Source organism: Mixophyes fleayi, chromosome 1 (assembly GCF_038048845.1).
Source record: "Mixophyes fleayi isolate aMixFle1 chromosome 1, aMixFle1.hap1, whole genome shotgun sequence".
Lineage (NCBI taxonomy): Eukaryota > Metazoa > Chordata > Amphibia > Anura > Limnodynastidae > Mixophyes > Mixophyes fleayi.
Genome location: NC_134402.1, coordinates 12339805 through 12357955, shown reverse-complemented (window position 1 = coordinate 12357955; position 18151 = coordinate 12339805). Strand labels below are relative to the sequence as shown.

At 46.2% G+C, this 18151-nt stretch overlaps 1 protein-coding gene across 1 annotated transcript in view; it reads left to right on the top strand.

Annotated features, from left to right (window-relative positions):
- The first annotated feature begins 10278 nt into the window (after nt 1-10278).
- EXOC6B (exocyst complex component 6B) overlaps nt 10279-18151 on the top strand; it is a 161003-nt gene continuing 153130 nt past the window's right edge. The window contains exon 1 of the mRNA XM_075189075.1: nt 10279-10406. Within this exon, the coding sequence (XP_075045176.1) occupies nt 10318-10406 (89 nt within the window). The 5' untranslated portion in view covers nt 10279-10317. The remainder of the gene's footprint in view (nt 10407-18151) is intronic.

Below are 18151 nucleotides of genomic sequence, written 5' to 3'. Positions count from 1 at the left end.
TGGCCTGAAGGCCAGCAGGGAGACGTTACCTGTATCCTAGTTAAAGTAAAAGTAAATCTCTGATCAATGTGATTTAGGATATCACAGATTACTGCAAATTTTGGTAAGTATAAATTACATTTAAATCCATGTTTGGGGAAACACATTGCATCCTGATACTAAAAATAACTCAGACTTCAGGGGGATGACTTACCCCCTGCGAGGCTGTGTCCAAAACTGTATAAAACAGCACTGTTTTGTCCTGAAATGTATCATTCTTGTTTCTTCTGACCTCTTGATTACTGGTACCTTAAACCAGTGTGAAAGCTAATAAACATCACTTGCTTTAAAGACCTGCTTGACAACTTCTTCCACGCTGAAATTCCTGTGACCAACAGATTAGACCCAACTCTAATCCGTTCCCGGCTGTACTGAGGTTTGGACCCAGATTTCCGGCGCCACCGCTCTGCCCACTGCCAAGCAGCTCTGGCCAGTGTGATAGACCAGAGAGGATCCATCCACAGCAACCCTGATCTATAGGAAGAGGTCAGGGGTACCAGCCCAAGTACACCAGCAAGGGGTTACCCTAGCAGTGACAGTTACCGAGAAGGAACGCTGTTCTGGATGCTGTGAAGGAGTCCCGTGGTGGCAGCATTTGTAAGCTCCTCCTACTGCGGTTAGAGGGCGCATTTGGGATAACAAAAGGGAACGGTGGCAGAGTAAGCCCAGCCGGTTTCCAGCAGCAACAGACAGGGTGGCATAGGCTGTCCATCTTGTCACAATACTCATTCAAGTTTAGAAGGTAAACAATTACATCTTTCAGCCTATACATATATACAATGACAAAGCATATTGCAAAGGTTATCCTTCTAGTAATACAGCACAAAACAAATATAAAGACACTCACAAGAGGAAGAAAAATTAACTGATATCTTACAGCCTGTGGAGTTACAAGTCCCAGCATTAAACCAAATACAGATCAGCTTCAATGTGTTGTTACCACTGCAAAGACATTTTTATTATTCTTGAATTATTGAAGCATACTCTAAAAACTTTTTTTTTTTTTTTAATTATACATGCAATGTCAGATAAACAAAACATAGTTTTTTCCCCAAGATTTCTTTCAGTGTGAGGGAAAGATTTTCGCCCGCAGGTACTGTAGCCCCTCCTTCCTCCCTCAACACGCTAAAATCCTCATACAGAAAGGGAGGGGTACATTCCATTCTCCACACCCCGTTCACTTCTAAACTACATTCATCCATGCCATTAACATTGTCTGCAATGTCTCCCACTAAATCACATTCATCACATGTGAAACATACAAAGCAAAACAGACAATCAATGTGATTTACCAGATCACAGGTCTTACCGAGCAGTGAGACAAACAGCGTGGATTTACTGTAAATGGTCTTGGGATGCGTTCCTCCATTTCTCTGCTAAAAATGTCAGTAAGAATCTGATTGAAACCATTCCCCTGTTACAAGGTCCATGCTGCACACCTGTTCCTTTATTTCCTTTAATTCTACCTTGTACACTAATCTCTCTGCCAATTTATGCCACTGATATGTCTGTTTCTAGGCATTTGTCCCGTATACGGGGTATGTCTATTAAATAACGAGACTGATAAAATAACTCACCTTTATTATTTGGTATTGCAAATTTAATGTTTGTCCCCTTTAATATACTCCCCATTTGCACTAAAACATCGCTGTAGTCTTGTTTTCCATTTTTTTTAGCCCAAATACGCCCCTCCTGTCGCAATAGGAGGAGCCTGCTGCCACCACTAGGCTCCTACACCGGCACTTAGAACTGCTTCTTTCTGGGTAACTCTCACTGCTAGGGTACACCTGGGCTGGTATACCTGACCTCCTGCCTTCAGATCAGGGTTGCTGTGGATGGTTCCCCCCTGGCCTATCACACTGGCCAGAGCTGCAGGTAGTGGGCAAAACGTTGGTACTGGAATGCTGGGTCCATCTCAGATCAACCGGAGAATGGATTAGATTTGGGTCTAATCTGTAGGTCACAGGGATTTAGAGCAGGGTAAGTAGTCATCAAAGCAGGTTCTTGAAGCAAAATATGGTTTATTAGCTCAAGTAGTCCTAACAAAGACAGTTCACACGCCAGTCTGTGGTACTAGCAGGGCCGGATTTCCCGCTAGGCACCCTAGGCGACTGCCTAGGGCCCAGCGGTACCTAGAGGGCCCTGTCAGAGCCGACGGTGAGCGGGGCAGGCAAGGCAGAGGGGCGCTCCCCTCCGCCTGCCATCCCCCTCTGTCCACCGGCATAATGCCGAAAAGAAAGAAGTGAAAAAAAAAAAGAAGTCAGCTGACCGCTCGTCGGGAGTGTCCTCTCCTCTCTTACTGAAAATGACGCCGGGCGTGATGACGTCACTCCCGACGTGATTTTCAGTAAGAAGTGGCGAGGAGCACTGACTGAGCAGAGAGGAGGAGTAGCGGCAGCGCGCCATCGAACGGAGAAGTAAACAAGCAGAATAGAAGGTAAGTTAACTAAAGTAGGGGCAATGTCAGAGGTATTAAGGGAGTATATGAGGGGCATGATGGCAATAATATGTATATGGGGGGCATGATGGCAATAATATGTATATGGGGGGCATGATGGCAATAATATGTATATGGGGGCATGATGGCAATGATATGTATATGGGGGGCATGATGGCAATAATAATAAGTATCAGAGGGGCATGAGGGGGCATGATGGCAATAATAAGTATCAGAGGGGCATGATGGCAATAATAAGTATCAGAGGGGCATGAGGGGGCATAATGGCAAAAATATGTAGCAGAGGGGCATGATGGCACAAATGTGGAAATAAACAAGGGGAGCAAAAATATGTAGGGCACAGTGTGATGATGAAGGGAGTACAGTGTACTAAAGGGGAAACAGTGTGAAGGAGGAGCAAAAGTGATCAAAGTGATGAAGTAGGGGACATTTTTTTCTCTTCTGTACTTCAACTTATTTGGCCAAATACATTTTTTGTTGGAGGGAGCTGTGAGAGCTTACACAGGCCCAGTGTGCTTGGACTGGGCGTGCAGGCACTGAAGTGACATCATACAGAGGATCAAGGTACAGTGCGCAGAGTTGGACCAATAATATCAACTGTCTGGGACTGAAATAACCTTTCTTTTCATCAGCAAACGTGAGTAATGAAAAGTAATCATTTTAACAGATTATTGAAAAAACTCCTATTATTTAAATGTAATTAATTAAAGCTATGTATAACATTATTTGTGCTCTGTTTTATGTAAGGATTCAATTAAAAGTTAATATTTATTGGTATATCATTGTCTGCACTATCTTCTCTAGTAGGTATTAACAGTTAATATAATCTATGCTTTAAAAAAAATAAAAAATGCATTCCTATGGATTGTTTCACTGGGGGGGGGGGGGGCCCAAACCAGTATCTTGCCTAGGGCCCTATGAGGCCTAAATCCGGCTCTGGGTACTAGTGATCTTTCCAGAAGTATAGATGGTACAAGAATGATAGATTACATGCTCAAACAGCTTGCTCTTTACACAGTTCTGACATAACTCCTGACAGGGGGTATGCCAGCCACCTGATCCAAGATGGTTCCGCAACGTCTGAGCTATTTTTAGTATCGGATAGGATATGTTTTCCCAAACATGGATTTACATGCAATGCAAAGCTAACAATATTTACACTACTCTGTTATGTGCTAAAACTTGATGCTTGCATTATCTGCGATGCAGCCACGCCAGACAGAAAGGCAGCGGGCCCCTGCTGGGTATACAGGCTAAACAGGTGTTTGTCACCACACAAAAATACTTACTTAGCATTTCCTGCTATTAGCAAACAGACTTCTTCTAGCAAAGTTACAAACCCAAATAATGACACTTCCATACAAAACACATCCCAATGTAACACGATAAGTGCATTTGCAATTATATACATTGGTGCCTGTACTACAAATTGAAATACATTTCTACAATAATTTATTTCTACATGATCCAGCCACAAATAAGTTATTTATAAGTGATCCATTATTTATAAGGTGCGGAATCTAACGTGCCCCTGGTATTCACCAGGAACCCCCGCAAGGAGGTATGGACTCCGCCGCAGGAGACACGCAGGCCGCGGTCCTTCCCCAAGTCGGATAGCGAGGCACGTGAGAATGGTCAGACAAGCCGGGTCGGTAACGGTGCTATCAAATAGAAGTAGACAAGGAGTATTCGGAGGGATGGTGAGACAAGCCGGGTCGGTAATATTCTGGAGATGCAGTACAACAGGGAAATCCAAAAGGGGTAGTCAAAATGGTCCGGGTCAAAGGGTCACAGGCAGGCAGAAGAGTCAGAAGAGGAAACTGGATACAGGAACGCTGGAGGCAGGTAAGTGGACCTGATACTCTGGCACTGAAAGGTAGCCAGGAAGTGCCTTATAAAGATGGAGCAGCCAATGGGGAGCTGGTGGGAGGCGGCGCTGTCATCAGCTGCTGCCAAGAATGAAGAGCAGCGTCCCACTGCCTAGCAACGGGACGCGCATGCGTAGACGGAAGTGCAGCATCTGGTTGCCACGAGGGGACAGTACAGGCGACCTTCCCAGAGAGACCACGGGATGGCGCCTGACACCAGTGATCCTCTGGTGGTTACTTGCTAGATCTCCATCTTTTACACTGTTTATCAATGAAACTTTGAGAGATGTGTATCACTGCTTCCTTGGTCCAATGGTTGAATGTTTCATGCCATGGACAGACGTGAATGGATCATACAGCATGTAGAGAGATGTCAGTCTCTAGATAAGGTCCCAGGATCCTGGTCATAGTTTGTTCCACCACTGGGTTACAAGCAACGCGTTTCACCCTCTATCGTTTTCCTCCAGGCTTACTATTATAAAGGCTTGTATATGCACATTGATATAATAATGTTGACATCCGCAATAACAAAGCAAAGAAAATGATTTCAGGTGTAAATAAAGAATATTTTAATAAACACTATATAATTTGCCCACACCCATTTTCAAAGAGTTCATTTCTAAACAAATAAAATGCACCATCTATTTTGAATGTAATTAATTGTTAATAGCTACATGAAATATACGCATAAATTACTTCTAGTAACATATAAGACCATTAACAAACTGCATGAACATACATCTCCTCCTGCGTCTCAATATATCCCCAACTTAACCCCTCCACCCTGAACATGACCTGCACCTCTCACCCACATTCATTATTTGCTCCAGTTTCCGGTTACAGGCTGCAACCACTCTGTACAACAAGAGTCTGTCTGTTTGTTAATGTTTTATTATCGTGTTTGTTCCCACTTGTAAAACCCTGCAGATTATGCTGGCGCTATATACATAAATGTTCATAAAAAAATAGCTTTGTGAATCCCACTACATGTGGTTCAGTTTTCTATTTTAATATGACTCTTTTTTTTCTCCTAAAATAAAAGCAATAAGAATAATATATTAATGTATATTTGCTGTGCAACATCTTCTCGAACAGAAGAGGTCACAATATTAGTGGAATGGTAAATTATATTGTATCTACACCCAGCAGCGCCATCTAGTGACGCCCTATGAAACAGCTGCCTGTCTGTTGTTTTTTTTTATTATTCTTTATTTATATGGTGCCACAAGGTTTTCGTAGCGCCATACAAGATACAATAACAATAGTCCAAAACAGTACAGAGTATAAAAGTACAGAGCAAAACGAATAAAACCACGCTCCAAACATAGCAAGTACCGTGACGTTGGAGAAGAAATGGTATTGAGACAGGGGAGAAGAGGGCCTTGCTAATAAGAGCTTACATACTAAAGGAATGGAAAACAGACAGCAGGCATGAGAGGAGTCCGTGGAGGGGATCAAGCGCAAGAGGAGACCGGGAAGTGGGAGATAGGGAGAACACAGGTGGTGAAAGGTAGGTGGATGGCCGATAGGCTTTAAAGGAACAGATGGGTTTTGAAAGCCCGTTTGAAGGTGCTCAGATTAGGAGACAGACGGAAGGAGCGAGGGAGGTCGTTCCAGTGAAGGGGGGCAGGACGGGAGAAGTCTTGAATTCTGGCTTGGGATGAGGTAATCAGAGTGTAGGAGAAGCGACGTTGGCCGAACGCAGGGAACGGGCAGGAGTCTGAATAGAGAGGAGGTTAGAGATATAAGGGGCAGTGAAATGGGAGCTTGTAGGTGACGGTGAGGAGTTTAAAAAGGAGTCTGTAGAGGAAAGGGAGCCAGTGTAGGGCAGGGCAGAGAGTGGATGCAGAGGAAGAGCGGCATGAAAGAAAGAGGAGTCTTCATTGAGAATAGAGCAGAGGGGCAAGGTGAGGGGAAGGTTGCAGTAATCGAGGTGGGAAATTATGAGAGCGTGGATAACGGTTTTGGCGGCATCCTGAGAAAGGAAGGGTCAAATGCGGGCAATATTCCAAAGTTGGAAACTACAGGATTGGGAAAGAGATTGAAGGTGGGGGAAAAACAGGGAGGAGTCAAGGGTGACACCCAGGCAGCGGAGTTGAGGAACAGGAGAGATGGTGGTGTTATTAACGGTGATAGAAATATCAATGTGGGGTGGAGATTTAGAAGGAGGAGAATTATTGTGGGGTATTCAATTGTCAGCAAGTTTTTTTTTCCCCGCAGCGTTAAAAATAATAAATCTCCCGCAGATTTTTGACGGCAATAGCGACCGTTTTGAGTTAGCGCAGTGGAAAAACTTGTGCAATTCAATTGAAAAAGAGGGAACGCTGCCCCTGCGTGTTAAACATTGTGTTTGTGAGTTTTTAGGGGAGTTTTAACATGGTCATGTATAACACAAAAAAAAAGTTTTGCATATATTTCCATACATTAGATTGTATTACACATTGATAATATCTACATTACAGGACTTTCTTTAGCATATTTTTTAATTGAACTTCTTTTTGCCATAGAATCATGTATACCATGTCAAAACACATTGCTACGTTCATATTTGTACCAAAAACATACATAAATATAATTACCGTATATACTCGAGTATACTCTTGTGCTGAAAAAGCCCTCCTCGGCTTATACTCGAGTGACTTACCTGATCCCGCCGATCTCTCCGACTTGCTCTCCGATCCCGCCGCTGTTAACTTCCGCAATGGAACGCATATGCGTTCCACTGACAGGAAGTCCGGCATTTGGAACGCAAACTTGCGTTCCAACTGCCAAACTTCCTGTCAGTGGAACGCACACGCATATGCGTTCCGCTGCAGAAGTTACCAATTAAATGGAGAGAAGGAGCTCTTTTGAAAACATGCATCCTATTATTAATGTGCTTTTCTGTCGTTAGTGGATACAAAACCCATATTAACAGTGGACAGCTATGAAAGAGCCAGGTGGGTGATAACTTAGAGATTATAAACCTCTGCATCTGTGTTTGTATCATTTGCATTTACAGCATATAATTTGACAAAACAATTGCATTATTTTTGGGTTGTGGGGCTATAAATAGTTTTTGTATGTTTTTCTTTTTACTAAGGTGTAAGCATAGAAAATAAGCACTTCATAATAGTTTCCCATTCTCTTTTTTTCCAAACTGGAATGTTTCCTATTTAATTTTCTTCTTTTTAATCAACCAATCACAAGTGGAAAAAGCTTTGCATGCTATATAGATGACAGAAAGAGGCACAGTGTGTTCCTGCGATAATTGTACCGACAAGAAATGCCCATTGTCACACTCAGCCACTTACGCTCAACTTCTGTTTGTTTCTGCTAAATATACAAATGTTTACTTGACAAAAGCTGAACAAAATTAAGTGGCTGAGTATATACATATATAGGTAGATAAATACACAGGGATAAATAATTTCAAAACAGAAAACAAGTATGCTTACAATTTAATAACTTAATTTCATCGTGTATTGATCAGTAGCTGCAGCATTTCCCACCCTAGGCTTATACTCGAGTCAATAAGTTTTCCCATTTTTTTGTGGTAAAATTAGGTGCCTCGGCTTATATTCGGGTCGACTTATACTCGAGTATATACGGTAGTGATTTTATTTTTTTTTATGTTTATTTTATTTCATTATTTTTTCACAAGAAAATCAACTTACACAAGTTAGGCATTAGTGATAACCATAAGTTTAACTTTTTTTTCCACATTATTACATGATTTCAAATACTTTTCAGAGGTTTTTAATTTTTAACACACCCCAAAGAGGTGCGAGATAAAACAGCATATTTTTTTCTGTTTAACGCGCTGCATTAAAAAACAATTGAATAACTTTTAATGCGGCTGCCTCTCGCAGACCCTATATTCTCAATAGACCTCCTACTGGAGCGCGAGAGGACCGTTTCATTGAAAAAAACTGGGCGTTAAAAATGGAATTGAAATGCGGGTAAGGTTAACCAGCTCGAAAATTATAACAAAAAAAGCATTAAAATGACTTAACACGGTCAAAAAAAACCAACTCGCTGACAATTGAATACCCCCCAATGAGTTCAGTTTTAGCAATGTTGATTTTGAGAAAACGTGAAGACATCCAGGAGAAGATGTCGGAGAGGCAGTCAGATACATGAGAGAGAAGCAGGAGGGGGGAGGTCAGGAGAAGAGTTGAATGTCATCAGCGTAGAGGTGATACTGGAGACCAAAGGAAGAGATGAGATTGCCCAGGGAGGTAGCGTACAGTGAATAAAGAAGAGGGCTGAGAATAGAGCCCTGAGGGACAGCGGAAGGGTGGAGAGGATGAGTCGGGAGCGGAAACAGAGAAGGAGCGGTTGGCAAGGTAAGAGGTGAACCAAGTGAGGACAGTGTCAAAGGCCGCGGAGAGGTCCAGAAGCATGAGCAGGGAGGTGACCCCTGGATTTAGCATAGAGAAGATCATTGGTTACTTTGGCTGGGGCGGTTTTAGTGGAATGGAGGAGGCAGAAACCTAATTGTAGAGGGTCAAGGAGGGAATTGTCCGAGAGCTGCCTGGTGAGGCGGTTGCAGACAATGCTCTCAAGTAGTTTAGAGGCAAAGGGGATAAGTGAAATGGGGCGGTAGTTAGCGAGTGAGGTGGTGTCAAGTCTGATGGCCTCAATTTTGGTGGAGAAAAAGGAGGCGAAGTTTGTAGTAGAGAGGGGGAGTAGGATAACGGCGGGAGAGGAGTGTGGTGAATGTGGCAAAAAGGCCTTTATTTTTATTTAGGACCTTTTTGTCAAAGCGAGTTATAAATGCATCACTAAAGTGTCTAAAGTGCATTTTAGATTTGACCAATTTTATGAGCACTTATGTATGAAAAAGTGCTAATGGATCATTTATACCTTTATAATTGTGGGTTCCAAAATTAACTTTTTTTGAAAAATTTCCATATTACTCATTGTAGTGGAAAAAAATGGAAATTCCCGATGAGGATATATGGGGACATATGAAGCTATATACTGGCATATCGGGGTTTGTAAAAGAAATCGTGATCGATCAGAGCAGGCCACCACGGTACATGATCATCAGCATTTATTTATAGAGCGCCAGCAAATTCCGTAGTGCTTTACAATTGGATGCGGCGCTCACGTGCCCACTTGTAGGTGCTTTCGGCGGTGGACCGGGGTCAGCAGGGGCACTCTGACCGGTCTGCGGCGATGCAGCCCCATACACAAGCGGAGATGCACTGTGTGTCCCGACACCTTTCTATCACATCCAGCGTTAACTTGTTCAGCAAATTGTGCTACAGTAGCTCTTCTATGGGATTGGACCAGACAGGTTAGTTATTGTCACAGTAACATAAGAAAACAAACTCTGTTGATTGTCTCCGGGGGTTGTATTCCAGTAGCACACACAGGGATGGGGGGGGTTTCTGGGTCTCCAGGAAACCCCTCCCCTCCGCTAAAGAGGTGCCCCTGTACTATCCAGCAGCCGCGGCGCTGTCAAAGAAGCATCTTTGATCTAATCTACGTAATCTACGCTTCTATGACAGCGCCGCTGCTGCTGGATAGTGCAGTGCTGCCGAAACGGAGCTGCTGCGCATGCGCAGGAGCTCTCGCATTGGGCGGGTGCATGCGCAGCAGCTCTCGCTTTTTTTTCTTTTTTTGGGGGGGGAATCCTGCGTGCACCCCTGGATTCCATTGGCTGGTAGCTGGTGGATCTACAGAGGAGAGCGATGATGGGTCCAGGATGGTACTGAGCTGAGAGTCCTGGAGTGTAGTTCCTGATGAACACCAGATAATACAGATGGGGAGACGACAATGGGAATTAATCTTCACAGTTATAGAGCAGCTCCTCCCCCTGTAACACGTACACATCCCCCATATATTCCCTGGGATAATGTCAGTCAGGAGAAGACTACAACTCCCGGCAGGCAGCGCGCAGGTGCCGCACGCGGCGTGTAACGTGCGTGGTGACGCAGGAGAGGGGGCGGGGACACCGCAGACATGGCGGAGTTGGAGACAGCGTCAGAACATGAGCGGATCCTGCGGGAGATAGAGAGCACGGAGACCGCCTGTATCGGGCCCACACTGCGGTATGTGACGCCGGCTGTCCGGGGAGGGGTGAGAGCTGCTGGGGAGACAGTTGGGGGATTGGGGGGAGCTGAGTGACAGGAGGGGGACAGTTGGTGGAGGCGGGGGGACAGTGTTGGGGGTGAGACATTTGGAGAAGGCTGCAGGAGGGGAGACGTCTGAGGGGGGCGGAAACAATTGGGGGGCTGACAGGTAGTCTGGGGGGGTGGAGACAGTTGATGAGGTGGCCAGTCAGGGGGGCAGTTAGCGGGCAGCTGGGGTGGGCTGTTGGGGCAGGCGGTGTGACAGTTGGTGTGGGCAGCTGGGGTGGGCAGTTGGGGCAGGCGGTGTGACAGTTGGTGTGGGCAGCTGGGGTGGGCTGTTGGGGCAGGCGGTGTGACAGTTGGTGTGGGCAGCTGGGGTGGGCAGTTGGGGCAGGCGGTGTGACAGTTGGTGTGGGCAGCTGGGGTGGGCAGTTGGGGCAGGCGGTGTGACAGTTGGTGTGGGCAGCTGGGGTGGGCAGTTGGGGCAGGCGGTGTGACAGTTGGTGTGGGCAGCTGGGGTGGGCAGTTGGGGCAGGCGGTGTGACAGTTGGTGTGGGCAGCTGGGGTGGGCAGTTGGGGCAGGCGGTGTGACAGTTGGTGTGGGCAGCTGGGGTGGGCTGTTGGGGCAGGCGGTGTGACAGTTGGTGTGGGCAGCTGGGGTGGGCAGTTGGGGCAGGCGGTGTGACAGTTGGTGTGGGCAGCTGGGGCAGGCGGTGTGACAGTTGTTGTGGGCAGTTGGGGCAGGCGGTGTGACAGTTGGTGTGGGCAGCTGGGGTGGGCAGTTGGGGCAGGCGGTGTGACAGTTGGTGTGGGCAGCTGGGATGGGCAGTTGGGGCAGGCGGTGTGACAGTTGGTGTGGGCAGCTGGGATGGGCAGTTGGGGCAGGCGGTGTGACAGTTGGTGTGGGCAGCTGAGGTGGGCAGTTGGGGAAGGCGGTGTGCCAGTTGGGGCAGGCGGTGTGACAGTTGGTGTGGGCAGCTGGGGCAGGCGGTGTGACAGTTGGTGTGGGCAGCTGGGATGGGCAGTTGGGGCAGGCGGTGTGACAGTTGGTGTGGGCAGCTGAGGTGGGCAGTTGGGGAAGGCGGTGTGCCAGTTGGGGCAGGCGGTGTGACAGTTGGTGTGGGCAGCTGAGGTGGGCAGTTGGGGAAGGCGGTGTGCCAGTTGGGGCAGGCGGTGTGACAGTTGGTGTGGGCAGCTGGGGCAGGCGGTGTGACAGTTGGTGTGGGCAGCTGGGATGGGCAGTTGGGGCAGGCGGTGTGACAGTTGGTGTGGGCAGCTGAGGTGGGCAGTTGGGGAAGGCGGTGTGCCAGTTGGGGCAGGCGGTGTGACAGTTGTTGTGGGCAGTTGGGGCAGGCGGTGTGACAGTTGGTGTGGGCAGCTGGGATGGGCAGTTGGGGCAGGCGGTGTGACAGTTGGTGTGGGCAGCTGGGATGGGCAGTTGGGGCAGGCGGTGTGACAGTTGGTGTGGGCAGCTGAGGTGGGCAGTTGGGGAAGGCGGTGTGCCAGTTGGGGCAGGCGGTGTGACAGTTGGTGTGGGCAGCTGAGGTGGGCAGTTGGGGCGGGCGGTGTGACAGTTGGTGTGGGCAGCTGAGGTGGGCAGTTGGGGAAGGCGGTGTGCCAGTTGGGGCAGGCGGTGTGACAGTTGGTGTGGGCAGCTGAGGTGGGCAGTTGGGGCGGGCGGTGTGACAGTTGGTGGGCAGCTGGAGTGGGCAGTTGGGGCAGGCAGTGTGACAGTTGTATTTGGCAGGTGGATGGAGAGGTGGTGAGGAGACAGTTGATGGGGTGGCCAGTCAGGGAGACACTTGGGGCAGGCGGTGTGACACTTGGGGCAGGCGGTGTGACAGTTGGAGTGGGCAGGTAGATGGAGAGGTGTTGGGGAGATGAGAGTCGGTTCAGACAGGGAGGTGGGCTGGGGGTTTGGGTGCGAGCTGAGGGATGGAGAAGATGATCCTATGTTACTGGAGGAAGATAGATGAGTGAAGTGGAGAAGGTGTCAGTGGACGTATGGGAGCAAGGTTCTCCAATACACTAACCCATGGTAAAAGCTGAAAATAGAACAATGTATTCCTAAAACCATAATGCAAACTGAACGCTGCCGCACCGCTACCAAGCGATTGTAATAGTAATAGTGGATATGGTGACACTGAAAACAATGTTTTATAGTATCGGACCTGGTTACAGGTTAGAACACCAGTAAGACACATGTAATCAGTGTGTCTTCTCTTTTATTTATGAGGTGCCAGAAATGATCCGTAGTGCATGGGACAACAGTACAGGGTAACGGTACACAGCATACAGGCAGTACAAAAATAAAGTGCAATTAGTACAAAATGTACAAATAAGGTGCAATAAGTACCAAAATTACTATCTCGGCAGAGAGCAGCTGCATCGGCAAAGAGTGGGCACCACTAACAGGGTTAAGGCAAAGAAGGTGATCCAAAGGCAAGGGAGAAGAGGAGAGACAACAGCAGGGTCAAATGACAGAGAGGAGGGTGGGGAGTCGGGGGCAAAGGTAAACAGGAGGAAGAGGTCATGAGGAGCTTACAATTTAAAGGTGACTGGGAGTCTGACAGGAGACAAGAAGAGGGAAGATAGGGTGAGGGAATGAGAAGTCTAAGGGAAGAGATGAACGTGAGTAAGTAGGAATGGAGGAAGACTGATTTGGAGATAGAGTATGGTGAGTAAAGAGGGTTAGAGGAGGACAGGGTTAGATGGAGGAAAGGTGTTTGAAGTTTCGTAGCCTGATAGAATAGGGGAGTTCCAGAGAAGGGGGGCAGCACAGGAGAAGTCTTGAAAGCGGGAGTGAGAAATGGTAATCAGATGGGACATGAGGCGGCGGTTGTTGAAGACCGTAGAGCAGGGGTAGGCAACCTGTGGCTCTCCAGGTGTTGTGAAACTACAAATCCCAGCATGCCTTGCCACCTATCTGCAGTTTATCTACTGGCAAAGCATGCTGGGACTTGTAGTTTTACAACACCTGGAGAGCCGCAGGTTCCCTACCGCTGCCGTAGAGGGTGAGGTAGAGATGAGGTTGGAGACATAGGGAGCAGTGGAGTTAAAGAGAGCTTTATTGGTGAGGTAGAGGAGTTTGAAGATGATTCTGAAGCAGAGGAGGAGGCAGATGAGGACCGGCAGGAGGTGGACATAAGGTGGGTTGCAGTGCTTAGTACGGACTGAAGAGGAATGAGATGGGTGCTGGGGAGGCCAGTGAGGAAACGGATGCAGTAATCCAGGTGAGAGATGATCAAAGGATGGTTGAGAGCTTTGGAGCTTTGGTGGCATCAGTGGAGAGGAAGGGGCTGATGTGGTCTATATTGTGGAGATGGAAGCAGCAGGATTGTGCAAGGGATAGTATGTGTTGGCAGTGAACTTGGGGTGAAGAGGAGATTATGATAGAGGCAATGGTGATTGAGAGAGCCGGAGGGGAGTAGTCTCTAGAGGTAGAGGGGGGGGGGGGGGATTATGAGTTCAGATTTGGCCATGTTGAATTTGAGGAAATGTTGGGACATCCAGGAGGAAATGGCAGAGAGGCAGCAGGACACGTTACTGAGGGTGGAGTGGGAGAGGGCAGGAGAAGAGAAGTAGATTTGGGAGTCCTCACCATAGAGGGTTTGTGTCCTAACAGCTAATTACAACACAAGTGAGATTTTTCACAGTCGCACATTCGGCTAATGTATCTCCGGGGCTATAAACATTCACAGAGTTTAGAATATTAACATGCTGGTGATAGACATTACACCACCCATAACTGCTGATTTATTTCTGTAATTACTAGTCCATGTCTCTGTACACTGGGGAATAGGATATAAGTGGACAGGAACTGGAGTAGTAGCTGGATTTATTTTTGCGCAAAAGTACACACCCTGCCTTCAGTGTAGACAACTGTATTCATGCCAGCGTTGTTCCAAGTGATATCATTCATGGACTTCAGTTATTATCGTTATTATTATTATCGTTTATTTGTAAGGCGCCACAAGGTTTCCGCAGCGCCGTACATGGTACAAACAGTAGACTATACAGGGTAAGACAGTACAGAACAATAAACACAAAGTACCAGTACTTCAGAAACTCCAGGCAGGCAGATACAGTAGAGACGGAGCGGAAGAACAGGTATGGAGACAGGAGGGAAGATGGGCCCTGCTCATACGAGCTTACATCCTAAGGGAGGGTAAACAGAATCAGTTCAGTTCTTCTTAATCCTTATGCTGCAGAGTATTGCGGGATACACACTCTGCTGTCCTCCCTGTCCAGTTTCTCCGCACATGTAGTTGGCTGTGGCTGGATCACATGGAAATAACTTATTGCAGATATTTATTTTAAATAGGGGTACAGTGCACCGCTGTATATCATTGCAAATTTACTGGGTTTTTTCGTTTTGTTTTATTTCTGTATAGGAGTTTGTATTCATGTATGCAAAATTTATTTCTAATATATTATGCCAGGTTAAAGGATATCTCTTTTGCTGAAGACAGGAAATGCTAAGTAAATCTTTTCATCTCAGTAGTGACATACTTGCTTTAGCCTGAATACCCAGTAGGAGTTTGTTACCTATCGTCCTGTCTTGTTAAAAATATAGACAAACTACATAAATAATGTAACCAGCAATTAATTTAGGAAATTGATGTAAACTTTGTTAAAGTTTAAAATTTGCGTTAACTCCAAGTCTAGAGAAACATCGCATCCTGATATTAAATTATCTGATGTAATATCTTAGACGTTTTGGTGCCAGTGAGGATCAGGGGGCTGGGCTACCCTGTGGCGACACGTGTCAGACTCTGTATAAAAAGAGGACTTTTTTTTTTTTTTCATGTAATGTATAATTCCATCTGTAACTTCTGCATGATCACCAGTACCTCAAACTTGTGTGTACATGTCCTTGTGAGGACTCTTGAGCAATAAAACATCACTGCTTCAGTCAATTACCTGCTGTATCCTGTGACCAACAGATAAGAGCTTGCACTGTAATCCATTCCACGACTGTCCTGTGTTGAACCCAGCGTCTGTGTCAACGCTCTGCCCGCTACCCAGCAACCCTGATCCATGGTAAGCAGTCAGGAGGTACTATCCATCCCACAGCAAAGAGGCGCTGCAGCAGCTATAGCAGCCACCCCAGAAGCCTGCAGTTCTGGACGCCGCAAAGGAGTCCAGTGATGGCAGCAAATTCTCCTACAACTAGTGCACAGTTGGCATTCGTGGTCAGCGACTGGTGGCAAGATGACACCAGTAAGAGTGGTCGGAAACAGTCGGTCACTGGCGGTGAGAAGGAAACCAAGATAAAACTGTGCAGGATAAACATCCCTCCGTACCTCTATCCCCTACAGACTTGGGTGGTAAACTAATCCCTTCCGGTCACAGTGGCTATTTTGGATGTGGTCCAGCCTGTCTGCCCATGGGCCAAGCCGCCAGGTTACTTCTGCTTCTCTAGGACCTGTTAGAGGATAACTGTGTATATGTCAGAGTCCTCTTCGATCACGTTTCTAACCTGTGTGATTTCAGTTGGAGTATTGGTTTTGTCACCAGATATTCTTTGGATTGCCTTGTGACTGCACAATGCCAAGATTTCTGCAGTATGTACCATAATAAAGTGCACTTTTCGATATTAATTTTGGTATTGGGATATATTAGAATTCTGTTGCATTTCCATTGTAAAGAACTGTCTATTGAATATTAATTTGAATTCTGAAAACACTTTCCTGCTGGTGATCTTTGAGTGTGTTTAACACACTTCCTCTGCACTCCCAGCAACTACGTTTCTGAAATCTGCTGCAGGTCTGAGGACTATTCAGTAGAAGCCATGCGAGATATGGGCAAATTGTAAGATGCACTAAAATTAGCACCATATTTTATAAAATGTAATTATGGGTTAAAAGCTTTTTTTTTTTTTTTTGTTTTTGGGAGGGGGGGGTGGTTTAAGCAATTTTTGTGGAATTTTCTTATATAAGTCTTAAAAGTGCTGATAAATATCATAACAAGGCATGTTGGTAAAAGCGGTCTGAAGGTGACCACCATTGGTCCGCTTACGCCCGCATTAACAGGCTTGATTCATCCCATTTGGTGACTACATTGGTGTCTGATGCTGTACTGCTCTATGAACAGTCTGCCGGCAGAAGTGTCCAGTGTATTGTGATGCACTTTACTATTTTAAGATATCCTGAGTAACTAGAGGTTTTATGTCTGCTCTGTTCCATACAGGAAAGTTTTTTTCCTGTACAAGTTATTTCCAGCTCTCCTCACCCGCTACGCTTGGAGTGTGAGGTCAGATTAGGATCTTGTGTGTTGTATACTTTTTATGGTGTTACAATGTTGCTGTTTTGTGATCATTTCTTTGAAGGGAAATTGCAGTTTTATTGACATTATACGGAAACATAGTAATTGTAAAAATACTATATGTAGAGTCCATCTCTAACGGTCTCTGAAGGGATTTATTAAATTATCTGTTTTGCACAATTCCACCACTCGGGGCGCTCTTCTGTTAGTACTGATAGTTAATGTTGTCTTGTCTAAGGGAACAGCATTTATTTATATTTACAATAATCTTATCTGTTAATTTAGATGTGTTCTACATATCAAGCTTAGTATCTGTCATTTAGGCTGGTTACCTGCTAGCATTGCTTTTCCATCATAAAGATGCAAGTGCAAATGCGTTCCCTATCCAGTAAAACGTGACATATCTAATATTTACAATAAAAGGAACAACTACACCTAAGAGGAAAGGCGCACACACATATTATTAGAAGCATTTACAAATGATACATTCTCAGGATGGTTTCTGAAAGTTTTTGCCCAATGTCCATCTCGCTTCTCCTGTCGGCAACTCAAAACTTGTTGGGCATTGTGTAGCTGGGACCTTCGCCTGATTTGTTTGTTTTAAAGTGGGCCCATCCACTACTCACAGTGGAGGTGGACGTTTTCCTGACTGACCCACTATTCAGCCTATGAATTTTGTAGCTCCTAGTGACATCATGGAACATTATTGGGGTTCAGTGACGTCACTGGTTCCTAGTGACTGGATAGGCTGCACTCTCAGTGATGTCACTGGTTCCTAGTGACAGGATAGGCTGCACTCTCAGTGATGTCACTGGTTCTTAGTGACTGATAGGCTGCACTCTCAGTGATGTCACTGGTTCCTAGTGACAGGATAGCCTGCACTCTCAGTGATGTGACTGGATAGGCTGCACTCTCAGTGATGTCACTGGTTCCTAGTGACAGGATAGCCTGCACTCTCAGTGATGTGACTGGATAGGCTGCACTCAGTGATGTCACTGGTTCCTAGTGACAGGATAGGCTGCCCTCTCAGTGATGTCACTGGTTCCTAGTGACAGGATAGGCTGCCCTCTCAGTGGTGTCACTGGTTCCTAGTGACTGGATAGGCTGCATTCTCAGTGATGTCACTGGTTCCTAGTGACTGGATAGGCTGCACTCTCAGTGATGTCACTGGTTCCTAGTGACAGGATAGGCTGCCCTCTCAGTGGTGTCACTGGTTCATAGTGACAGGATAGGCTGCCCTCTCAGTGGTGTCACTGGTTCCTAGTGACAGGATAGGCTGCACTCTCAGTGATGTCACTGGTTCCTAGTGAAAGGTATAGGCTGTATGAAAATTGGTTCAATCCACAAGACGGCTGTTTTCACTATGTGTAAGGGACAGATGCATTTTAAGACCAGGGTTTTTTTACTTTGTAGATTAAGGCTCTTCAATGTGTGGGTTTTTATTTTTTATTTTTTTG